The following is a 26,739-nucleotide window of genomic DNA, read 5'->3' as shown; positions in this document are numbered from 1 at the left end:
TATTAAATGAATAAACACAGAAAGGGCCTGATGTGGTTTTTCTGTATGAAATTTTTTGTATATGGATAATTGATTGACTGATTTATACTGTAAGAGTTGAAGCTTCCACCTTGCAAATTAATCTGTAAAAGAATTTGGACGAGACTGAGTCAGAGCAGAGGTTTCAGAATCAATCATGCTAGTTTTTTATACAGTTTAGTCAGAAGAATAGCAGTGATTTAAATTAAATCACCACAAACTGATAATAATCTGAAAGAAGAAGAAATATGTTTTTTTTTATTCAAATAAGATCGTTTTCAGTACTGGCTTTGTTTTGACCCTATATCCTCGGATCTAACCATGGGATTACAGTTTACCCAGGTGGCCAAGGTTCAAAGACTTCTAGCTGGGAAGGGAATTGGCTGGTTGATCAGGTTAAAGTCCCGGCCTTTCATCACTTTGTCCCCTTAAACCTGTTTTATCTGCAGGTATCAGGTGGCATGTGGAGGAGGGGGTGGGTGTGCCTCAGTCAAGTATCCCTACACAATTAAAAGGGCTCCAGGATTAATAAGGTTTGGAGGTTGCTGATAACACCCTGGCCCGTGCTGGGTGGTCTGCTGGGAACATGCCTCAGTGGGCATCAGTACAAAGACAAGCCAGACAGGGCGCCATTCCCGATTTTCCAGGCCTCATAGGTGACCGATTGAAATTGTGCTGGGACCCTTATCCCAGTGTTTGTTCCATTTTATTCACATCTTAAGTGGTCATAAGCTCACCGCTGAATGCTTTGTTTTAATTGTGACGGTTTTGCTGGGGAAAAATGCAATTATTTATAAATAATCTGGGTCACACATAAATCCAGAAATTGAAATTATAACTGGGGTATATTTTATTGTGTGCCTCAGAAACTGCAGTAAAAATCTGCAAGATGCAAATTTCATAAATCAAAATTTCAAGGTTATTAAATTCAAATTATATAAGGATTAGATCATGCGTTAAGAGAGGTATTTTTAAGAGATTCCAAGGAATTCTGCGGAAGGATTTTTAGAGTACATTCTAATTCAAATGATATTAAGAATTGTTTTTTCTTGTAGCAAGAAAGTTCTATAAGATTTTGTAATGCATGCTATTTTTTGTGTATTTTTATGATGTGACATAGCTGTTTATCTAAGTAAGATGTGTCTCATAAAAGCAATAAGCTAATTAAAAATGAACCCAGACATGAGCAATAAATACAAGCATAACATAATTTATTCTGTTGTTGTTTCAGAACAGAACGAGAGCTTGTCACTAGAGAATAGAGAGTTGCAGCTTCGTTTTCTGGAGCAAAAGCAGCAGCTGGATGAAATTAAAGATCGCATGAAGTTTTTCACCAAGGTAATCCTGGTTAAGGACTGAAGCATGGGTAGCTATAGAAAGATAGTCAGAGCTGGATATAGTGCTGTAAATTTATTAACCATATTGCAGACAGCTCTGGATATATGGCTACATTTCTGTCTGCATCTGTTTTGATTTTTTAATCATTCATTGCTCTTTTAAACTGTGAAAAGGTATCCCGTCAATGTTTTATACATGATGCAGTATGCATCCTTAAAAGCAAAGGAAAAAGGAAAATGCAAAAAGTACTGCTGACGTTTATTTATTCATGACATTGAAAGAAAGCATCATGTTTAGAGCAAATCCATGTTATTTTTAGTGTATCTCTCCATAATTCATTTTCCACTTGATAACGCCCTCTTATTGACTGTTTTTAATTTCAGGAGAGTGATATTGATGTGGCTGAACTCAGTGAGGCATTGATGCTTATAAAGGTAATTCAAAGAAGTTGATCCCTTTTCCAATTGGAGTCTGCACTGTAGACTAATAACTGGATGACCCTCGTGTGCCCTGATAGCAGTGACTGGCATTTCAAGTGGCTGATTCATTTGTGTACCCCTAAGTGGCTAATGCTGCCTGCTCATACATGTGCAAATGTCAGCCTTTTAATATGAGAAAAGCGCAGGGGAGAGGGAAGGGTGGCAAGATGAAATTTATTTTGGCTCTGTACATATTTCATTATTACAGCGAAAGTGAATTAGACGAGACCCGGGAACATTTGCTTAAAAAGTCTTTTTCCCACTTTTCTGTAATAATAGGAAGTCCTTTGGATTGGTGACTTCATGCAAGATGTGTCCTAATAATCTAGGAGAAAGGGGAGTAAAAACACAAACGCACAGCTTGCACGGTCCTTTTTAGAACGCAAGAAAATAATAGGAGTCACTTTTTAAATATTATACTTATAGCATACTTGGTTTAGGGACATTTATAAGGTCACAGTAAAAAGAGTAATGTGTCGATACTGTGCATGCAGGCGCTGTGAGAACAAGCCACAGTACCTCTTTGTTTGATTAATACAAGAGAAAAGCTGGAATGAAGAACTGCCCTGTGCATCCTATCGGTGGTTTTCCAACCGTGTAGACATGCCTTTTCCTGACCTTCCTGATGTCAGATATTTCTCTTTTTTGTGTAGCTGTGTTAATAAATGCATTGTTCTTTTTATTGCTTCATTATTTGCATCACTAAACCTTAAAGCTTTGTTTGGTAAATGAAGTTTGTGTTGTGCAAGTAAGCCATCTAATGGTCAATTAAAGAACATGTCTTAGCTATTTAATCATACTATAGATGCCAGTAATTTTTGCATCAGTGTCTGCATTTGTTGTGAGATCATTGTGTGATAATGAGAAGGCCTCTGATTGCCATACGGGAGCTACAATAAAAACTATTTCTGCTGCAGGTTCGGAAAAGCCAGAAGAGCAGAGAGCTTGAGTTTCTGGAGAAAGTTGAGGAAGATGTGAACAAGGATTTGGAGCGTTCCATGAGGGAACTCCAGGCAACACATGCAGAGACAGTGCAAGAGCTGGAAAAGACAAGGAACATGCTCATCATGCAGCACAAGATTAATAAAGACTACCAGGTAATTAGCCTTGGTTTGCAGCTAAGCTTGGCTGATGATATCCTTAGTTCTGTCTGGCCTGAGACACGTACTTCACCATACGCCAGAGGGATTAAGCTGTCCTCTTTTGGATAGAATATTGCTATAGAGAAAACAGAAGGGAAAACGGTAATATACTTAGACAATTGTTGTCAGATGTGTCAACTCTCAAAATCAAAAACGGTTTTGTGTGCCGTGACAGATAAAATGGCTCTTCCGAAGCCTCCCATGTCTTGTCACATCTGCCATGCTTTGCACGTGGCCTGGGTAGACTGGCAACACATTGACATGCTTTTGCCACGTTTGCTGTCCAGTTTCCTTGGATGTCTGAATGGTGTAAAGATCAACCCCTTTATATAATTTCTGGCAAGCTGGCTACTGTGAAGACCTCAGTACACAGTGGTCTGTTGGACATTTATGATGTGATACATTTAGTTTAGATGAAAGCAAACTATAGTAATTCATCATTAATGACAGGATCCAACTGATCTTTTACCCATTCTCTTACGTCACATAACAGAAAAGCCTTTGTCCCTTTCCTTAGGTATTTGTAAAAGAGCGTACTATTCTTTATTGAATCTGTCTTTCCACTCTGTCCTAGAGGGTATCTGGGATGGGTTAAAGCTTGGTTTATCTTGTGTAAATAACCCCAAACCAGCTATAAAATGCCGAAAATATTTTTCCCCACTTCATCTGGGTCTGATTAATATTTTATTGCATGTAATTAAATTTGCTGGATACTTGAACAGTACATGGGTTTGAGCATATGAGTATCTGCTCAGTTTACACATTCGGTTGCTTTGGGGAAAATCCTCCCTTTTAGGACGGGTTGTTTTAAACAGTTTCCATATGTCTAATGTCAGAAATGGATCTGTGGTATAAGGTGGCAACAGATAATACAAATTAAGCACTGTAGTAAAAAAAATACAATTTAATCCTCACTATTTTAAATCCATAATCATTCCATGTTAGGCTTGTGTGGAAGAAAGGAAGCTATATACATATTCTGAAGATTTTGTTATCTTTCAAATAAATCACAAGAAATGTTCATTGTACTGTTAATAATTTTTGCTGATTCACTATAATGTAAATGATTAATTAGTTGTATAAATATAATAAAGATAAATATTAAAGACAAGTACAGTAGCATGGGAGCTTTAACAGTGATGGCAGTGATGGGTATTGCTGTATAATTGTATATAATCAATAATTATAATCAATTATAATGGTATTGATAAATAGAATCAATAATAGATTATAAAATCCATAAACACCATTACACCATAATGAATTGTTATCCTTCTGTTAGATTCAAATAGACAAAAGGGTTGTTTTATTTTTCATTTCAATGCCCATCACTGCTATCTGGTGTTCCCCACGTTACTGTAAAGGGGACTGCTAGTTTCACAAACACAAACGATTTAATTTTATATTTTAGTTTAATTTTAATAGTCATATTAAGGAACATGTAGTTCTAATGTTTTTTGTATTCAGACCTCCTCAAAATTCCCTGGATATCCAACAGTGCCTTTTTCTTTTTCTGTTTGTTTTTAAGCAGTTGCATGAATATTCTCTTTGCAAAAATGTACTTTTGAAAGTACATTAACCAGAAAGCAATTATCAGAAATGCAGTTAATTTTATTACCACATTAACCCTTGCAAATTGCTTCTACATTTTATCTCAGCTGCAGCTGCTCTTTTATTGACAAGAACATTAAAGAGGATTTATCCATATTGTAGCTGGTCTGTATTATGATACCTCTACTATAATAAAATCCTTAGGGACTGGAGATTTGCATATAAAGTGATCTATAAAATGAGTTTTTGTTCTTATGCAAACTTTCTTATGTTCTTGTTTGTTTTTTGAAGCATGTTCTCTTTAGCTGTATCTAATATCAGAATTATATTTAAGAATTTGTTTTATTAAAACGTCTTCTAGTGTGGGACATGTGGGTGCAGGAGGCAAGGAGAAGGGGCTGTAACAGGCCTACAGTTTCTTTCACAGTGCTGGGAACTGAGGACAGATTTACACGACTTGCTCCCAAAAGCTTCACCATTAAAGTCAGCTGAAATACATTCGCAAAACATCCAGCAGAGACAGAAAATTCAAAGATAGTCTAGATTTTATTTTTTGTTGTTGTTGTTTTTAAAAGCAAATGCATTTTATTATTAAATCATCAAATTAAATAGTACCAGCTTACATTTGCTGCAGAATGTCAAAAGAAACTGCCAAAAACAACTTGAATGGAGCTGCCGCTGGTACCACATTCGTCCTGTATTAAACCAGTTTAAACCACAAGACATGTACTTGCACTCTGAATGAGTGGCCACATTATGCCACATCCCTGATTGATTAAATTAATGTCTTGAATGCTAGTTTGACAAATCGCAGGCTTGGAGGCCTTTTTTTTCCTGCATTAATACAAGCCTATGGCCATTTCTTGGTTTGATTTGTAAATTCAGATGTAAAACAAAAACAGTGGTTTGAAAAGGTAACTGAACTGATTGGGAGCAGGTGAGGGTCAAGTTCCCAGCATGGTAGGCCTCATTCATTCTAAAGTGACTTTACTTCAGATGTTATATTTTTAATATGGAAGGCTGATTTTGCATGTTCTAACATGTGGCAGTAATGATTGCGCAGATCTTCAGTAGCGTCAAGGCCCTTCACGTGCTGTGAAACATGTACTTTCATTCAGTAAACATACTCAGCTGAGGTAATTTGAATATACGTACTGTTAATCACTAATCAGTTCTTGCACACCTTGAAAGGACAACATAGAAAAAAGTGTAACTGAGACTCAGTAATGAATGTATCAGTTTTTGTGTTCCTTCAGACCCTCCTGAACACAACAGTCTGTTAATGATGTTTTCTTTCTGTTCTCCCTGTGAATGAGGTGCATGCAAGTAGTGAGGGTTATTTTAATTAAGTGATAATTCTTAAGGGAGCTGAATTTATGAGTCAATAAAGGTCCTGTGGCGTCTCTATAAACTGTGAGGCCGAAGGCTGGGCTGTTTATTCAGTTCAATAAACTACTAGGTCTTTACCCACAGTCCCCCATCTCCACCCACCACAACCTCCCACCCTTGTTCACTGTGGGGCAGCAAGACGCCAGTGTCTCAGCTCTCTCAGGGAAAGCTCACCTGTACAAGGACCTCTAGAGGTTTTGTGTTCTAATATTTCATTACTTGTTTCCACCAAAGTTACCCAGTTGTCTCCCTCTGGAGTCCACAAGGTGATTCTCTGCTGTTTTGCTTTCCTTACAGTTAGCAAGGGGTATTGAGTTGGCAGTGCTGAATGACCACCGTGTCAGGCCAAAGGAATTCTATCAATATATAAGTGAGAGACGAGACGATACAATTTAAATTTACTTAACATTGAACCACTTAAAAATATGAATTACTGCCTGTATGTAATTGCAGAAGGCTCAATTTTGCAAAGATTTTGCAATCAGACAAATCACCTGTTCACTGATTTTTAAAGTTTTGATATGCTTTTAACCTTTAATTTGCTCATTCTTATTAGCATTATTCTAAGCTTTTTTTAGGAAAGGGTGAACTCATTCAACAATAAAAAAAAATAACAATGAAGGCCCATCCAAGCTACCTTTTCCTCTCTTACTGCCTGACATCGTGGCACATCAAAGTAAAACTTCTTGCTTCTATAAAATAAACTTTCTGAAGAAATGTCTAAATCCTGTATTTGCTCTTAAAATCATTGCACCGTTTCATTGCTCTTGCAACGCCAGCTGATCTGTGAAACATTTATTTTGTTGCCTGGAAACTCGTTATTTAAAAAAATGCCTTGCAGTTACAGAAGAAAAATATGAGGCAAACACTAAGGAAAGTGAAACCCGTTAAAAATGTTAATTTATGGTTCTGGGCTGTTAGTAATTTGGCTGCACTACTGCGTTATCGCATAAAGTAAAGTAGGACAATTATATTCACGGACACAGCTAAATGCCTTTTATTGTAAAGAAAGAAGGGGGGTCTATTGCTTTTTATTGTAAATATATGCTCTAAACCTGAGTTCAGCACCAGATGTGGAAAACAGAATTTCCACTTTTAGTTTCAACTCTGTGGGAGGGAATCAGTCCTAGCATGTTATACCATACCCAGCTGAAAGAAAGAAGGGTTTTGCAGTTTAGGGCAAGATCTTCTGTGGCCAGAATGTTCAGATTCTGTCTGCCAATGTACAGATTTATCCATACACTGCCATCAATTGATTGTTCATGGTTTATAGTTGGGTTATGCAGTTGTTGATGGGTCTACTAATCAGAAGAGCTGCATGCCGTTCTCTTCTGTACCCCTATAAGTGGCCATGTTTGCTTGTACTACTAGCACATGATATTTGATGCATCTTCAAAACCATTTTAAATTAACCTCATTTGAACAGGCCTTCTATACACTCCTATTTCTCCTGGTGTTTCCCATGTATGAACAAAACAAAAGGAAATGCAGTAGTCTCCAACCCTTGATGTAACTAAAAATTGATTTAGAAAGCAAAATGCCAGTTTGTCTCAGGAGTTTTCAACATTTATGAGTAACAATGATGTGACTGTAATGTATGAAATTAGAAGTGAATGCAGCAGCAGCACAGCTGTAAAAAAAAATAATCATAATGTTCAGATTTATCCATACACTGTAAGTATGTTGTAAATAAATAGTCGATTAAAAAAAAATGGAAATTCACAGTGTCAGAGTTTACAGTAGCGTCTGGAAATCACCTTGATAGCCATGGGGTAAAGGACACAGGTCATAGAAGCAAAAAACTCAGCACCACATGAACATGGAGGAAGAGAGTAGTCTGAAAAAATATCATCCTCAGTGATTCTAGTGATTGTAGCTATAAATAAATCCATAAGACAACCCAGTTTCAACTGTGGTGTCCAACATCAACAAGTTCAAGGGAAATGGGATGGCAGTTTCCCTCAATGTAGTTGGATGATGAACACAAATGTGAGTTTTTGCCGTGTCTCACCAGGAGTATGATTGGTACAGAAAGGTGGATCTCATGTTGGAAAAAGAACATCACTTCTGCAACAGAAACAGATTTGTTCTGCTGTAGAGCTGTTTTGCATCCTTTGGTCCCGGTGTCCTAATTCGATCTCTGGGGCAGACGGATTCCAGTTCACTGTTTTTTGCCATGGCTGTTTCTTCATGCCTGCAGACTTTCTGTGACCATTACAGGTGTTCAAATTGTAATACTTTTATTTTTAAGACTGAGGTTGAAGCTGTGACCCGCAAGATGGAAGATATTAAGCAAGAATATGAGATGAAACATGAGCGCTTAGCCCAGCTGCTCGACATGAGAGCTGCCCGAATCCGGAAACTAGAAGGTATATCAAAACCATAGTTTTACATTTATATGCTTACTGCCCGTGTATTTAAAAAGTTCTTTTAAACTGAAATAAGAACTTGAAAACAAGAATTCCATTGAACTTCATTTTAAAATATTTACTTTGTATGTGTTTTCTTTCTTCTCTTTTCAGCATGGAATAAACCCATTACTTGTTTGTTTACTTTATTTACTACTTATATTTTTATATATGCAAATATATATTATATATCATTTATATATACACTTTATATTCTATATTTTCTAATATACACATTTTTTTAGTACCATTTTCTTATCCCTCACTGATGGTTTACTTTTGCATTATTTAGATTATTTCTATGGTCCATCTTTTTAAAATTCACCCGTGGAATACATTCTGAATACATTTCATTGGGATATTTTAATTGCCGAGACAGAGCAAATATCTACAGCTGTAAAATACTGCTGTGTCAACAACGAAGCCAGAAACCATAATATTTTAAGTATTTACTGCTGTGGTAAACATGATTATTTTAGTTCTGTTAAATTTCAAGCTGTAAATAATAAAAAAACAAACAAAAAACCGTGCACAACACAACACGAACATGGCTGACACCCGCTCACAGTCTGCATGACACATGTTGCACAGAGTAGGTATTCATGGTGGCCCCTTCTGTGTTCAGCCTTATTCGTCACACTTTTTTTCTTACCCGAGAATAATGTTTAAATATTTGTAATCTGATTTGTTTGGCTGTGAGCTTAGAAATATCACAGTGTCACTGCCACACTGATTTCTGTCAACAGATCTGTGTGAGCTAAGGTAAATGTTGTGCTAGATACCAATTCAATGACGCACATTTACCATTGTATATATTTTTGTGGTTTTCCAGGGCAATGGTGGAGTGGTAGCAGACCTTTTCTTCTTTATTGCTAAGTACACTTTCACTAAGGCAATTCATTTATACAGGATTATAGGTGGCTACTAGTCAAGAAATTGTACTAGGAACACGGACTGCAGTACAAGAGTGTTATTTTGTTAACAGATAAAGTTCACAATGCAAAGAACAGGTTCTTAATACTGTATGTGACCTTTATTCTGTCTTTTTCTTTTTCTACATACTGTACTATACGTGTGGTACAAGATTAAGATGCATTTTTTAATTTTGAGGTGATTTGAAAGAAGTGTAAACAGATCAGATTTGACTTTGTATGGGCTGAATTACTTTGTTCTGTTTCTGCCCTTTGCCTCTTTGCATGTGTAGTGCAGTGATTTAGAATGTAGAACCCTGAACCAGTCAGAGCACTTTGTGTCATGAGCTTTACAAAAGACATCTGGTGCACACTCCGCTTGATGCACTTGTGCCAACATGAGCACATTAGGCGTTAGACCAGCTCTTTCAACCCTAATATAACACAGAGCATATGACAATGAAAATCGAAACCAGTCTGTGCACTGAAACATTTGCACTTCAATTCTTGGTGAAATGTCTTTCCCTGGCCAATACTTGCCGAAACAATCTTGATCTTTATTGAATTATGAAGGAGACATTGCACAACCTTGTACCAGAGCTACTTTCAAATCTACTGTGGTTTAGATAGGGGGACTGCTAATTTATACATTATACAAAGTGGCGCTGATGTGGCGCAAAAGTGACATAATGTTAAATAATAGCATTTCACAACAACACCAAATAGTTACAGATTTTCTTGGCAGACTGCCCTTGCCTTGCAGGGACTGGCCTGTATTCTAGAATTGCTATAGACTATGCTTTCCCTTTAGGAGGTGCTATTCTCCACTAAACTTGGCTAAAACTGGTCAGAATACAGATTAATCAAACTTGTTCTATTAAGGTTTTATGCAAAATAACTCTTGGGGCCTATTGAGGCCCTTGTAAACAATTTGCAGCACTTATTGCAAAACAGTTATAGAGAGTTTGTGGATCACTAGATTTTATTATTTTAATCTTGATGTACTTACAGAGTTTTATAGGGAAATAATATAATACATTTATTAATCTCAGTGCTCACCACAGAGCTAAATATCACATACTTAAATGTTTTACTGCTGCTATATAAGAACACAGTCTTTATATAAAACCTAATCCCCCATAAACCCCTGGCTCTGCAAGTTATACTTTGTGACTGCCTTAAAAATAAATTGAAATTTCAAAAAAAACTTTTTTTTTAATCATCAATCTTTCTAACAGCCCAACTAAAAGACATTGCTTACGGCACCAAGCAGCACGTATTCAGGCCCGAGATTACAGATGAAGACCAGGCAGACGAGTTTGACGAAACGGTTCACCTGGCGAGGGGAGAGAACCTGTTTGAGATCCATATCGGCAAAGTGCGCTTCTCCCCTGAGGCTCTGGAGGCACTGGGGGACCAGGAGCCCACCACGTTCTGTACGTACGCCTTTTATGACTTCGAGCTGCAGGCCACCCCAGTGGTGAGGGGCTCCCAGCCAGCCTATGACTTCACTTCCCAATACGTGGTGCGTGTGGACGACTTCTTCCTGCAGTACCTCCAGACCGGCGCGGTCACACTGGAGGTGCAGCTTGCCAGCGGTATGGATTACCAGACTGCTGCGGCCGGCCAGCTGCAGCTGCGCGAGATCCTGGAGAAGAATGGCAAAGTCTTTGGCTCTTCTGCTCTGGTGGGTAAGTGAACATCGCCCACATGCAGTATCACTTGGTTATCTCTGTCTTTTTGCCAGCCGACATTAAATACATAGCCGACTCATCACTGTCTCATGTGGACCAAATTGGAAATTGATCCACTAGTGATGTTATTTATAATTTATTCATCGCCAACCACCTCAGACTTTCTGTGTATTTTTCTTCTTGATGAAAGGCTTTATTCTAAATAATGCATTCCTTTAAGCTCTTAAGAAATTTCTGCTGGGGTATTCACTCTAAAAGTCTGTCAGTCCTAGACGAGGACAGTTTGAGAATCAGCTGTGTGGTCCCATGTGTACGTGTGTTCTAGAGAATAGCAGGCTATGCCAGCTTTAATACTTGAGGGGAAAAAATATTTTTTTGTTAACAATAGCCAAAAATAAAATATTCATAATGTATGCATTAATGTTTTTTTTTTTCCTAAGGATATTCACATCGATGACAGTGGTCAACACGGCAGATATATCTTAGTGCAGTGTTTCCTCAGTGGCCCTGAACTGTCAGATTGCCAGGGTGGTCGTCACCAAGTTATTGACTGGCCTCATTTCTATCTGCATAATGCTCAAGTTTTATTACTTTCTTCCCGGGCTGCTATTCACAGCATCCCCACACGGCCTGACTGCGAATCTGATGCAGCCACCACCCTGCTTCATGATTTTATTATCCAAATAAAAGGATTTCTGGTGAAATTTTATCATCTGGCAGTTACAGTTTGCAAACTAAGTACAGTTACATCATTGTACCCACCATTGTGTGCATGAATTAAATGACTCACTAATTCTAATTAATATCAGCACAGAAAAGCGGACTTTTTTACTTTTTTATTGAAGTATACAGCTCTATTTTTTATCACTGTGAAGGTTAATTAAAGTTATATATGAATATGTCAGTACATGGAATTATTTAGTTTGATTATTTCTGTGGACAGAGATGTTGTAGGGTGGTACTGAGCAATCCAATGTTATCATTATTAGTTTAAAAAGAAATTAAAAGCCTTAGATAGTTGCATAGACCAGTTATGGACTTTATTCTGTCACTCTAAATTGCTTATCTCTATTAACTGTGTTTCACTAGAGTAAAATTAAAGTGCTGAAAAGAAACTCATGTATTGGTGGCTGGAGGAGAAATAAGACAGATTTCCTCCCAGAAAGAATGAGCTTAGAGCATTAAATGAACCCCTAGTGACATTTACAAAATCAGTTTGGACTAAAAAGGTTTAACTAAATTGACTTTGCGAGCCAAAGTCAATAAAATTATTTAAAGATAATGTGTGTAAATGGAAGATGCTTGCATGCTGTTCCATTGAGTCTTTACTGCTCTGTACACAAGCATGAATCCATTTCAGAAATCAATTCCTAAGTTCCACAAGCTATATTTTATATATATTGTATTCTGTGTATTTTTTCAATAGATATTGTGGACTCTAAGGTTAGCTTATTGTTTACAGATTCTTTTTCTAACATTTTAATAGTCATTCATTCTAGAGCTGCTTCTTTTGCCACAGAAATCGATGCCTTGGCTGAATCAGCATTAAATCATTCTGCAGTTCAATATGAATGTGTCTTAGCTAAACCCATCCAAGCTATAACTGCAGAGCTCAGTGTGTATCTGAGAACATTTAGTTCGTGAGGTTTGTGTTTTTAAAAAATAATTTCTGTTGCCAGCCAAGCTGTGTTTTACAAGTAGGAACCCACTGCAGTTAAACTTAGTGGTTTGGTTTGGCTGTGTGTGGTGGCACTGTTTTGCCCTGGCATTCATCCTTGCTTGCGGTTTTCCATGATTGAACAATAAAACAAACAAACAAACAAACTTATAAAGCTGAGGCCTGAAAACCCATTACACAAAAAAGAAATCGGATGATTACAATGACTGCACTAATTTTAATTGCAGGATAGAGATTATGTGAAGTTATAATTTATGTCTCAAGCCCATTTAATGTTTCGATGCTCTTCAGTTCTCTCTGTACGAACACTGGATATGTCACTTCTGGGAAAATGCTGATGGTTATTGACATAGATTAGGCCAACCAGCCTGTGTCAAGTGAAAAGAAGGTTTTCTTCTTGAAAAAGATTGTTAATGGCTGCAGTGTTTATTGCAAAGTGGTATAATGATTTTTACTCTTTTCTGCAGGTGTCAGAGGAGATATAAGTGCATATGGCACAGTGGAGTACTGGCTGCGGCTCCGACTTCCTATGGACCAGGCTATCCGCTTGTACAAAGAGCGCATAAAGGCTCTAGGCTACCTGAGCTCCAATCAGAGAGACGTACATCAGACACAACAGGTACACTGCACACTCCTTAAATAGAGTTCAGGGGCCAATTTCCTGCTTGATTCCTCTTCAGATATTACATCTGATTCATGGGGTCGAGTGCTAAAAGATGCTTTCGCACTGTTGCTTTTTTATTTATATATTTGGCATAGAGAGACTGAAGAAGGACTCGTCAATACGGAGGATGCTGCCCTCCTTGCTTTCACGCATTTAGTTTTTCTGTTGGGTCAATCGTACACTTGGCCTTGCTGTTATTGTCTGGAGTCAAAATGCTGCTCTCCCCCATGTGATTTCCTAGGCTCTGGCAGCCCCTCCTCTCCTCTCCCCGCCACTGGCTGAAGGCAATCTGAACGAGCTCCATATCACAGTGCGGCGCTGTAATAACCTGAAGGCTCGGCAGCCCAGCCCATACGTCATCTACAAGTTCTTTGACTTCACCGACCACGACACACCCATCATTCCCAGCAGTAATGACCCCCACTTCGATGACCACATGAGTTTCTCTGTGCCAATGAACGCTGACTTGGACCGCTATCTGAAAGCCAACTCACTCTCCCTCTACGTGTTTGATGATGAGGACACCCAGGGACATCTGTATTTGGGAAAAGCCAAAGTGCCTCTTATGTCTCTAGCTCACGATAAAGGCATCATTGGTAAGGATTTCTTTCACACATATCAGTCTCATACCTGTAAAGACGTGTTCCCCCATCATCTGAAATTTCCTCTGGGCTGTGTATTTTAAGGAGTTATATTATCCTTTGCAAAGCATCAGGAAAAAATGTAAAAGGTACTTAATGGCGCATAATTACGATTGCGATTTTAAGTACTTGGGCAGAGTAACCTAATTGGTTCTTACTATGTTTAGGTCCATCTGTTTTCACAGCAGTACACTAACTCCACATAAAAGAGGGTCGAAAAATTCTAATTTACAGTGAGTGTGTTAGACACACCTATTTTTAATAAATGCTTGCGTTTAATTGTGCCTAGTAAACTTTTTTTCCCCCCAAACTAGGAAATTAGCCAATTACCCCTATGGTTAATGAGCAGCATATTTTTAAAAAGAAAATATCTCGGTGAATAATATTGCTGTTCTGTAATACTTTGGCGTCTCATATTTTGTTCTGTGTTTTATTATTTCTTCTAGGCTAATTAAAAGATTAGCTTTTGTATAAATTCCTGAGCACTCCCAAATGTCTTTTTTGTGTTTCCAAGTTATTTTCTCTTTATGGCTACCCTTGTGAAAATAAGCAGCCATTGACTAGGATCAGTGGTTAGATGGCTCATCAGCAACATTTAGCAAAACCTTTCCACCAATACGTAACGTAGTAATATGTCCTGTGACCAAAGAAACAAGCTGTTAATAATTATAACATTGAAAAACAAGTTATTCATTGGTTTAATCTTCAAGGTTGGGATTCAGCATGCTCTTGAAATAAAAAACCTTGCCTAAAATTCACCACGAAGCAAAGGTTTTCATCTGGTGTCTCAGAGTTCGGGAAGTCGTGTGTACAGTATGTAGAACTACAGGTATTCAGAATGTTTGTACCATAGTTAACAAGAGGAGTGTTACAAGAGATCCAGGCATGGTATCGTGTTCCCCATATTCACAGGGACGTTTGAGCTGCTGGACCATGCTGGCCAGACAAGTGGGACCATTGACGTGACTTTGAAATGGCGGTTCTCTTACCTCCCACCAAGCGGCTGCTCCATGACAGTAGAACAGGCCAGGTTTGTGCCCAAGGAGGTTCCAGAGAAGTTAACTGCCGAGGAGGAAAATACAGGGTCGCCTTCTTTAGCCCTTTCACCCACGTCCGTCAGAGAGGTAATGATCAGGCTGAATTACCAGAGTCACCACACTCTTGTCTATCCCCCAAAAAACTTCCTACAGGTTATGTGAAGGGGCCGGTCATGGATTGGGTTGCACTCGGTACCCATCCTGTGCTGAATAACCATAATTAATCTTTTAATTCGTTAGGTCTTTCAATATGCGTGTTTTTAACTCGTCTCAAAAGCCAATAAAGCTGTGTGAACAGGAATCTTCATCTTTCAGATGAAGTGGGTCTGACAGGCCCTATCTGCTGCTTCTGCACACACTCAGACACTGGTTAGAATACTCAGTGCTTGCTGACATCATCTGACCCCGACTACTGTGTTACATAGTAGCTGTGACATACAGGGCAAAGGGTGACTAACATCTTGGCCAAGGCAATTGTGGGAACTGTTTGTGGAATAATTGAAACCTTTAAAAAATAAATTACAAAATGCCATACACTTTGATTCGCTTATTTTCTTTAACTTTCCTGTTGTGTTTAAAAGGTCAGTGTTGTTAGATTTATCATTAGCTTTTCCGCTCTTACAGTTAGTGGGAAGCTAAATGAGAAACATGTCTTCGGCAAACCTCAGTAACATTTAATAACAGCAGCACTATCTCACATAAATATAATTTATCGGTTTGTTTTATGTGTTGGTTTTTTAGGAACAGATTATTTATGACAAACCAAAATAGACATGCTGTGTCTGTGCCTAAGAGAATCTTCAGTTTACAAAAATTCAGGATAATTTGGATCGTAGATTTGTTTGCTTCAGTATGAATTTTGCTTCGTCTATTTGTGTTCTCCAGATCTAGATAACTGTAATTAAGAAGTGCATTCTGTTTGAGAAGGGTGATCTCTAAATGTGACCTGGAACTTTACAAAGGTCTTTGCTTTGGTGTTTACCTGTGATCACTAAAGCCTACCTGCCTCATAAAGAAGTTATAGAATATTGCTGTCCCTCACATCTAGGCATCTATAACTAGTCATTTATGTTTCTGCCTTTGAACAAATAGCATTTGTTTTAAGAAAATAGAATTAATTAAACATAAAGCACAGATGAATTTGTTCCTTAAACCACAGCATGTGCTGTGGATGTCTACAAGACCTGAATGCACATGAGTTTTGACAAACAGACGTCAAAATGTGCATGGATTTTCCTTTTTATGCAACTTAGGGAAAAAAAAAAGGCAGTTTCCCATTTTTTCTTTTTGAGATTCTAAGTTACAAGACGGTACTGGTCACATGTTAAGGAAGACAAGATTTGTGTAGTTTTGCAATATCATTTATTTTTTTGTATTTGTTTTGGTTAAAACATTGTTTTTTTTATTTTAAAAGTAAAATTCTCACTTTAGGTCAGACATCCATATATCATAACGGTCAGACCCGTATTTCTTGCCTCCAGGTTCCTCAGCCAAAGCCCAGGCGTCAGGTACCTTTAAAGGACAAAACATGTAGCAAGAAAGTGTCATTCGTTGACGTTAGAGCACCTGAAAGTCCAGTAAGTAATGCCAATAAGTTTTTTCATTTTTAGTTTGTTTGGTTAGAAATGGAAAAATAATATTAGTATTAAAAAAACATGCTTGTTCATCAGAATGTTTTTGTGGACTGTATTTTGTCCCCTTTTGGTAGTTAACAAAATATTTTATGTTGGGTTTTGAAGTCCTTTTACTCCACAAAATGATTTTCTCATTTTAAAAGTACAGAGCAACTTTTTTTATTGGCCATTTTCCCTTCGTGTTTTACATAAACACATCTAATCTTTCTGAGGCAGCTCTTGCAATCATTAGATTGGATATATTTGTTTTTTTTTTGTTTTTCTCAATAGCAGTGTCACCAAGTAATCATAAGAATTTTATTAGTTTTGTTCCTAGGCCAGCCCTCTAAATATTAGAAGTCGCCAAAGTTAAACTGTTGATTTATTGTAAGTGCATATCCCTTGGGCAGGAGAAAAAATCCCCCCAAACTGCATTGTCAATGTTAATTATACAGCTTGACAAGAAGTAGGAATAAGGAGAATTTTCAGTAAATGATAATGATGTGGAAGGCATTTCCAATTTGGCAAATACAAATGAATAAAATTGCGACACTCAACAAAATAATCAGTATATTCATGTTGTTGGCCAATTGTATTATGTCATCCACTAAGGAGATCATCTTGTTCTTTGATTTTCTTCGGTAAGGTTCAGGAAAGCAGTCCACACCCTGACCATGAAAATGAAATATTAGAAGAAAAAACCCAGGGTTTGACTCCACTACAACCCACAGAGGTACAGTATGCTCAAGGCATTCTTTTCCACATTGGACCAATTCGCTAACACAGTGGCACTATGCATCAACACATGTTTTAATTGTCAGCAAAAACTTGTCGAACAAGTGAAAATGAATTTTGTCAAACAACTTTCTTCTGTTTGACAGACTGAAGACAGAATTTTTGCCATGAGCATTGGCCTCATCTTTTCATCGTAAACAGGTCAACGGTTAGACCCCTTAGTCACTGAAATCAGGCCGGTTTTATCAAGTGTATATTATATGCAAACTTAAATCTTTGATTTAGAAATGGATTCTTGCTGACACATGATAAATCGATGAATCTGCTGTTTATTTCTTGAATTGAGAAATCGGCATGATGTCCAAATGCTTTCTTTTTTGTCTGATCTATTTTAAGAGATTGGCTGCACATGGTCTAGGCTAATGGTTAAAAAGCTCAAAATAATTTCTGAACAGTGCATGATACATTGTTATTGTCAAGGGAATATAATAAATACACATTTTTTGTGTATATTGAACTTGGATTCTTTCCATCTGAAAATAAATATTTAATTAGTCTTTTTGAGTTGATTCAGTAATTTGTCTGTATCCCAAGCCTTGTCTTGGAACTTCCCAGGGGGAAAACTAATAATAAATAGGACATAGTTAGCATTACTGTGGAATGAATTCTTAAGGTCAGGATAAAGGAACGTATTGAACCAACTCCCATCAGTGGAAGAATTTGAAAAGCCGGCTGAGGTTTGAGGATGGGAACAGATGTTTTTTATGTGTTTTTGGGTCCCTGTTGATCGGAAAAGGCAGTGAGGTCTGGCGTCATGAGGCTCCGATACTGTATCACCACAAATCCTGAAACAGAGTTCCGAGCCTACACTGTCCTTTTCATGGGATTATGATTATGTTTACAAACCCAGAAAAAGATCAATAAATTCACTAAAAGCCTCAGTTTAATTGATACCTGTGCAATCAGCGAGACGGCATTTAATAAGCCTAATCAACCCCTGCGAGTTCCATCCTTTCGGAAACGAAGGTACCAGTTACCTGACACTTCCTGTGTCCATCTCCTCAGGCCAGGACAGAGCCGGAGGTCGGCGAGGAACAGCCGCCGGCCGCACAGGAAACAGGCGAGGAAGAGGAGGAGGAGGAGTCGCGGCTCTCGGAGGGGCAGCTGGCCACACACAGCTCCCTGTCCTCTGAGGAAGACTCCAGCATCTCGGAGGAGCTCCCTCAGCAGGAAGGTTGGTCTCGTGTTCCTCTTTTGTTCTACGTGCGCAGCTTTCTTCAGTTGTCCATGAACTGACGTATTGTAAAATATATTTTTCCATATTTTTTAACTGACCTTTGATCATTGCCACTTCCTGTCTCTTGAGTGCCATGTAATGGTTTATATACAGAATTCACACTACACCCAAGAGTGTCAAGTAGAGGAGGAGAGGTAGAAAATCCCTCACTAATCGAAGGGAAAAAATAATTTGTTAGCTACTATAGGGTTTGTATTCACTTTAATGTGCAAATGACTAGTGTTTTGTGCAGGTCTGGCTTAAGGCTCAGGAAATGTATAAATATTGGATGGGATGCTGTTATCGATATTCTCTCCATAGGTTCGGAACAGCAACAACATAAATGTTAATATATCCTGACCTTGTACAAGAAGGCACCTTTCAAGTCCAGTTGTAATACATCTCACTCTGTGGATCTTGCTGTGGTTTTCCTGAATAGCTACCTATGGATAAAGCAATAAAAAGACAGAGAAAATACCATGCAGACAGTTATTCCTACTGTTGTCAATTCTCATTGACTTAGCTCCCTCAAAATCTAAATCAGTGTGACTGTCTAACTTCATATTTCTTGATCCTGCCAATTTGTAGCTATCAGGTTCCCCTTCGTCCCTCATAAGTCCTGTAATTATAATTGTTTCTAACACCTTTCCCAGAAGGGGAGGATGCACCGGCTGCTGATCTCAATGAATCAATACTCTCGGACAGTGATGACTGCATTGTTCCAGCCCAGGCATCTCAAGGCAGAAAGCAGGTCGGTAGAATTGCAAACATTTTCACTCCACTGCATGTGGTCTTGGGCTTTTTAAATATAGATGGGATATCATCAAGGTTGTTCTGCTTGTTTTATTACATCAAGGCCACTTCAGATAATGCAGTAGCAAACTTGCTGCTCTACTTAGGGGACACTTACATATCTCTTTCACGTTTCTACACTGCCAGGGGAATGAAAGTTTTATTTAAGAAAACTAGATTGAACTATTCTCTCTCAGTTGATTAAAACCTCTTTCAGAACTTAAGTCCATTTTAAAAAAACATTACCAAAGGAATCTCAGTTGTTTTTCAAATCAGAAAGCAATCAAAGGTAGCAAAAATGGTTTGGGTTATGTTGCATCTTTGCGTTTTTAATGATCATAGCTCTTTGTGTGTCCAAGCAATCACCTCATTGTTCTTGGTTTTCATGTGTTAGGATTGGCTTTTAGAAAGAAACAACAGTAGGTGTATGTTTTGAAATATGTGTGCCAGAAGTTTTATGTAAGAACTAGTTAATCCATCACACATTACTCTGGGGGTCAGAGTAGGTTTACATTCAAATTTTAAAACATTAAGTGAGACAGAAAATTTCTTTGTGATGTCATTTGGCTCTTTCCTTACTTGGCTTCAAATGTTGCTTACTCACACTGAAAGTGTCATAGCGAGTCATCCACCATAACAAGCTGAAAACAAACTATTTTCTGACTCTATCAATTTTTTAAAATGTTTTCTGTAAGATTGCCTGCATCTCGGGCCCAGCTTGTTTTTCATGCAAATTTGTAACCTGAATTTTGAATATGTTTAGAAAAGAACTGGGATATTGCATTGTGAGACGTTTTATGTGTTCCATTGTAGATATAAATATTTGACTAATATTAAACTTAGTGATGTTGTGTTTTATATCACATTCTAAAAAGCATTCGCACAAATCACACAAAAATATCCATAGACCTATAGCATGACTTGTTGCTACTTGCTTACAGCAGGTCTAATTGTATTTTCTAAATCGTCAGCCTCTGCTTGAGTTACACTAACTGATCCTTAGGTAAGGATCCACTTACCTGCTCTGATCTGAGGAGGTTTAGCATTCTTCCCTTAAGAGCTAAGATAATTGGTTTGCTCAGATTACACCCCAGGGAGATGTCTCAGGTACCACTGATAACCTCTAATGGTATTAGGTAACAAATTTTAACAACTGAATTATTTCAGACATTCTTCCCAAATCTTCTTTTTTTCAGGCTTTAAAAGTTACAGGTTAAAAATTAGTTTGCATGGAAATAAGCTACTTTAAAAAGTGAGTGTAAAAAAAGTTTTTCGTAGCTCAATGACTTACAAAGCTATCATCAGCTGTGTTTGATTTGGCGTCTAGTCTTAATAACTATTGAAAACAGTTGATGGATCCTTTTGATTAGACAAAGCATACCAAGTCATTTGAGCTCTGCTTTTCTGATGTTGTACATCGATATTTTAGCCCAAGTGAGCCATGATGTCGGTGATGTGGAATTTCTTATCACTGAAAGCAGTTAAGGGCATGCACTAGTCACTCAGACTGGCATCTAAAGTTTGTGTATGTCACTCGGTTTAGAGAACAGCATAACACACTCAACCTTCATAGTTGTGTGTGTCTGTCATTCTATAGAATTACCACCAACAAATTTCAAGCAAACCTCATAAAGTCTGTTCTGCAGTTCCTGCTGAAAATTGCAGCAAGATATTTTAGTGAAAAACGCTATGCCCTGGGAGTTTTAATATCTCAAACAACAAACAAATGTCAAATGGAGGAAAAAAATTCAATGAAACACTCATTAATTTGCACTATTCTGTTTATGTGCTACAGACTACCAATTACGAGAGCTAAGGTTGCTTCTGTGTGACATCAGGAAGCAAACATGGAAGTGCTGGCACTCTTGTGTTTCTGACCTGTGTACTTGAAACATATTCCAAATGCAGGGAAATATTCTAAATATCTAAATATTCTTAGGTGCAGGAATCATAATTAAAAGAATCATTACTTAGTCAAGCCTGTGTACTGTATGACATATATGATTTGATAGCAAGTCCCTTTTATTGAATACATTTGGTTTATTTTTGAGGAAGGTTGAATTCTAGGAAAAGCAGGGCTTGTGTTTCCCTCTTTTTCAGCAACAAAAGCATCAAAATGTGGGGGAAAGGGTGCTCCTTGTATGGTAACTGTTAAACATTTAATCTGTACACTTTCAGGCTTGGCCCCCAGTGAAATAGAGAAGCTAGAGGTGATAGAATAGTCAAAGAAAGAAGATATAATTGAGCATGCATCGCAGATCTCCAGTACGTCTGAGAAATGCTTTTATAACAGCCACTTGTAGTTCTCCATGACATTTCTCTTCAGTGGGGCAAATCAAAATGCTCCTGCCCTACATGCTAATTAAAGGGAGGAATAGTTTTCACAGTAATGCAGTCAGAACCACATGTGTGCACAGTGCTCAGGAGAATGGGGCTGTCAGTTCAGAGTCTCTTATTTCACTTAAATTAAGACTCAGGTTTGTATATTGATTTTCTTTTTCACACCAGTAACCTTTCAGCACAGCAAGTACCAATCAAACCATTTAATTACCATTAAAAGGTGACAATTTAATATACATATCTTTGCATGCTAATTTACAATATCTTTGCAAGCACATGAAAAAAGTAAAAGCTGAGTGATATTGATGTTCAGAGACTCAACCCAGTGCTGAAGACCTGGTTTTTAAACCATTAAAAATCAGAAAGGTGTGTTGAGTACCACTTTACATACAATACCCATTGTTTAACATTTGAAGACATTGCTCAAAAAGTGACAGGGGTAATTTTAGTTATTTCTTTTTACCCCGCCCCTCACAAACACACCATGTAAGTCTGTTTGACAGCCCTTAGCTCAAGGAAACACTCTAAAATGTTATTGTACTGCCTGAATTTAGCATGTCCATAACATTCAAAAACTATGACTCATGTTCCAGTTCAGAGGCCATCCTGAGCAGCAGCTTTTTTAGAGGTGTACATGGATGAATTTATTTATCAGTTCACACGCACACAGAAGGTATGTAATATTATAAAAAAGCAAAAGAAAGCTTTCCTTATGGCAGGCTTTCCTGTTTAAATTGACTCTGTTCATTGAACTGGTTTCGGGCTATACATGAATGTCTATTTGAGATCAGAGGTGTCTAAAATTTAGATTATGTACATTTTCAAATGCAGGCGTATTGTGTGGATTTGTTTTCTTTTTTGGAACAATGAATCCTTAAATGTAAGAGTTTTCTGTAATGTGTTTGAAAAATGCATCCAATGCAAGTGTTCATTTTCCCTTTTCACAACATCGTATGGCTGTTTCCCTATCTTGTTAACTAAAGCTCATAGTGCTCGCCCTCGGATTACTTGACTCTTAATAATAGGATGTTTATGTTTAGCTGCACTGATGAAATCTATAACCGCACAGGAGTGGTGAGTGCTTTCGACTCACTAGACCTTGTAATTCCACACTAATTAGCAAAGCAGACGGGGCTCTGCGTTGTAACCCAAGACAATTCCATTTTAAGAGCTGTAATTGAAGTGACATGTTAATTACGGAATGATATCATCAAGCTCATCACGTAGGGCTGCTCTCTTTCTCAGATGCGTTGATTAAAAAGGAAACCCAACAGGTTTGCAATATCTCCACACCGCTTTTGCCTCTCCTCACCTTTTCTCCTGCCTGTGATGTATAATTAAACAGAGATAACTTCATTTTGTTTCGTTTCATTTACAACATTTATGAGCCACACTTTGTCGAAGTGAAATGCTTGTCCCCTCCTTTCCCTTTCCAAAGCTCCATAATTAGTGTTAGCATCTTCTTTAACAGGCTACATAAAGTTTAGTGGCTGGATTAAATCAAGTCATTAACATAATGTGCTGTACAATTTGCCCCTATCTCTCTGCTTTTCCACTACATCAAAGCTCTGCAGAGCAGCGGTGTAATTGGGCCATACTGCCTTGTCAAGTTCAGTCAAGCTGATGGCTGCTCCTTTTACTAAAAAGCTCCCAGGCATGATAATTAATGGAGAAGAAAGTCAAGTAAATGTAAAACTTTGGACAGTTACCCATGAATATTTCATATATTTGAATAATCTGGAGTTAACATTATCAATTTGATGTATAATACATTGATTAAAAGCTTTGTTCGGTTCCTTGTAATAAAAAAGGAAGACATCAACAGTGGACATTTGCATTTAGATTTGTCTCAGCAGATTTTGTTTTAAAATGCAGGTTTTTGTCATTTTTTTATTTAGCTTTTGCATAAGTATAAGGGACGGTATATGCATGTATTGACTAACCATGAGCATACTGTATGTCTTTTCTTTCCTCGTTAGCAAGTACATATTACTTTCACAGCATGGCAATGCAAACAGTAGCTTAGGGAACTGTACATGGTGGAGAAGTGATTAATCTGTAGCTTGTGGCAAAATCCAGCAGTGCATTAGATGTTGTTAAAGACACTGTGCTACTATCTGTTAAGTGTTTTTTTCTTGTTGCGGATTATTGCCATTGCACCCCTGCGATCTGTCGAATGGACAACAGTCACTGTGCACAGTGGGTGAGTGCAGGGAGTGCTTTTCCAAATTCAGAAGTGTGACTGCAAAGACTGGAATGCAAAGCTCAATGTACGTTTTCCAGAGTAGAGCCGTTTATTTTATGTTTCTGTTCAATATAAGGGCTTGGAGCCTTGTGTAAAAGAAAGGGCACGATACCACAAGGGCACTCTCTGTCTTCTTAGAACAGAAGAATTCTGATTTTTATTTGGCAGATTTGGGGTTTTACTCTTTACTTGTATAGAAACGTCCTCCACCATTGCTGTCATGTTCATTTGTAAGGTTTAAAATCATTTTTTGTCTTTTCATACATGCTAACACATCTTTATAGCCACGGATTAATCTAATTACCCTGCATAAGAAAAAAATATGATGGTATACACCTTTACCCATCGTTATTACTAGATTTAATTTCATATAGTCCCGGCTATTGCTGTTCAGCAGTGACACCTGGAGCCTGCTCTTCTTAATGAGCAATTTTGTGAGCCAGGGGTCTTGCAGAGGATCTATACAACCACTGACATTAATTGGTGTTTCATTATTTTGTTTCCAGTGATGACAGGTTAGATGGCTTTTTCAGTTCTCCATTATCTGGAGATACTTAGATTGATACACACCTCCACTTCACTTAGCTGTTCTGTTTATTTCTTTTTTCTCTGATATAAAATCTTTTTTTTCCATTTTCTTATGGTTTTCACTGTTTTTACAGTACCTGCTGTTTGGTTTGGTGAGCCATACCCCGGCTAAACTGTGTGTTATACATCAACCCCATGGAAAACAAAGACAAATGAGACTGCAGCTCCCAGAAGGATAAAATGAATTCTCTGACATACATTTGGAAAAGCCCACAACAATTAGAGTAAAAAAAGCCTTTAAATAAATGACACATGTGCCAACAATAAGGCAAAGTGGCCTAAATTCACACAAGGCCCAGTTCTGTCTGTGGTATCACCTCTTTTCAGCCTCAGTGCGTTTGAAAAGGTGGCTGTTTGGAAGGAATTTAAGGTCTTTAAATTTCTAGTGGCAGAAATCCAACATAATCAAGAGAAATTCAGCCAGAAAACAGCCGAGGAAGTCAAATGATACTCAAGCTACTGTACCAACAAATGCTGATGCTTATAACATTGTGTGGGATTGTTTTGTAACTGGTTAGTTTTTGTTTAAACTGCAGTGCTGTGCACTGATTTAATCTCTTCCATGCCAAAGGCTTACTGAATAGACCTCGATCAAAGGCAAGGAGAGACATGGAAGACGTGTAACAATGTTTATTGACTTTTACTGTCAGCTCCATCTCGGGATTATTGCTTCCTTTGCGGGACACACTGGTTCATTTTTTTCCCTTTTTTTCTGTACTGAAGGCCCTATTGTGTTCCAGTGAATGGCAGATTGGCTTACATGATGAGGTTAGCTAATGCACACCTTAAAACCGAAGATCCTCTGACCCAAACCCAAGTCATCTCTGTGTATTTCCATATGGTAAGATCAAGCCTGTGCCTCTCCTGAGCTCTCATGAGGCCGTAGTGAAACAATGGAGATTTCTGCGCAGTCTGAGGCTCTGAGCTCGGGTCGCGGGTGAATTAAAAAGAGAATTAGTCTTCATTGTATTTTTGCACAAGGTCTTATTGCACTGACAGTAGGGGGGGGGAGAAGGAAGGAAAGAGGTCAGTTTTCTTGGTGGAATTTATACACCCATCTGTACTTAAAGACACATGGTAGAAAAATGGCATTCACATGACTGTCAGCTGATTTGCAAATGAAGGACAGGAGACAATGGATTTCATGCCAGCTGTCAGAAAGGCAGCTGGCCATCTTCATATTTGTCATCTCATCTGCAGCACTTTGACACCCTGTAAAGGACTGCCTGCCTAATGAAAACAACAGGCAGAAAGCTGTACCTAACACAAAAAGAATGGTGAGGGCCTTTGATATATAGACGACTGCATTCTTTAAATAAGCTAGACAATGCTGCCCGTGTCTTTTTTTCCCTCTACATGAGAATGTAGGGCATGAGAGGTTGTTAGCTAAACCAAGTAACCTTTCTGTTCTTTCATCTCTTTCTTCCCAAATTTGAATATGAAAAGCCTTTTTTTTCCAGTCAAAAGACCATCATTTTAATGACATTTGGCAGTCATTTGATTTATTAGGTTTTAGAAAAAAAAAGATCCACTAAATATTTCATATGCCATGCTAATCCTTGTAATATTGCCAGCTGAAGCCTTGTACCTGCATTGCTGGAGATTGAACAGTGTGGATTTCTCTCTGTCAACCTGGTAAAATGCCTGTGAATCTACTGAATAATAAAACACCCTTATTGAAATATTTAGACCTAGATTCTCATTAAAAGAATCTTTTAAACATGAGATAGGTTAATGCGTGGTTAAAAAAAGGCAACAATCCTAAGACTACTTTAAAAAGAGACTAATGCCAAGTAAGCAAGTGGAAAATCTGTTTTCCTTGTGCTCATTTTAATGAGATTTGTATAAAATGTTAATTGTTGTATTGTTGTCATTGTAAGGCACATATCGCTGATAGCATTTAGCAAGCAGAATAAGTGTTACAGTTAAAGTCTTGTAGGCTGATAGTTTTCGGGCTTGTTTCTCTTATCTTATGAGGAATCTCAGATAATGTTTTGTAAAATGCACATTTGCCGGATAGTGTATGAGGATGTGTATGAGGATGTTTGCTTGGATTGAGCGAACAAGGTTCGTTGTAAAACAAGGTATGCAGAAGGTAAAGTTATTGATCAACATACAAAAACTTGCAGCCAAGTTTACACATACCTCAAGTAGCTTTCTTCTGGTACTCCTATAATACTATGGTGAACACTAGGTTTTC

At 37.9% G+C, this 26,739-nt stretch overlaps 1 protein-coding gene across 2 annotated transcripts in view; it reads left to right on the top strand.

Annotated features, from left to right (window-relative positions):
- rpgrip1l (RPGRIP1 like) overlaps positions 1–26,739 on the top strand; it is a 62,962-nt gene that overhangs the window by 22,376 nt on the left and 13,847 nt on the right. For both annotated transcript variants that reach the window (XM_015368670.2, XM_069181258.1), the window contains 12 exons: positions 1,250–1,356; positions 1,740–1,790; positions 2,753–2,932; positions 8,169–8,286; positions 10,475–10,927; positions 13,076–13,227; positions 13,514–13,868; positions 14,826–15,037; positions 16,432–16,527; positions 17,210–17,296; positions 18,364–18,532; positions 19,228–19,325. In XM_015368670.2, coding sequence (XP_015224156.2) covers positions 1,250–1,356; positions 1,740–1,790; positions 2,753–2,932; positions 8,169–8,286; positions 10,475–10,927; positions 13,076–13,227; positions 13,514–13,868; positions 14,826–15,037; positions 16,432–16,527; positions 17,210–17,296; positions 18,364–18,532; positions 19,228–19,325 — 2,078 coding nt within the window. The remainder of the gene's footprint in view (positions 1–1,249; positions 1,357–1,739; positions 1,791–2,752; positions 2,933–8,168; positions 8,287–10,474; positions 10,928–13,075; positions 13,228–13,513; positions 13,869–14,825; positions 15,038–16,431; positions 16,528–17,209; positions 17,297–18,363; positions 18,533–19,227; positions 19,326–26,739) is intronic.

The sequence above is a fragment of the Lepisosteus oculatus genome, chromosome 20 (genome assembly GCF_040954835.1).
Source record: "Lepisosteus oculatus isolate fLepOcu1 chromosome 20, fLepOcu1.hap2, whole genome shotgun sequence".
Taxonomy (NCBI): Eukaryota; Metazoa; Chordata; class Actinopteri; order Semionotiformes; family Lepisosteidae; genus Lepisosteus; species Lepisosteus oculatus.
Note: the sequence above shows the minus strand (reverse complement) of the source record. Positions and strands in the feature narration are given on the sequence as shown.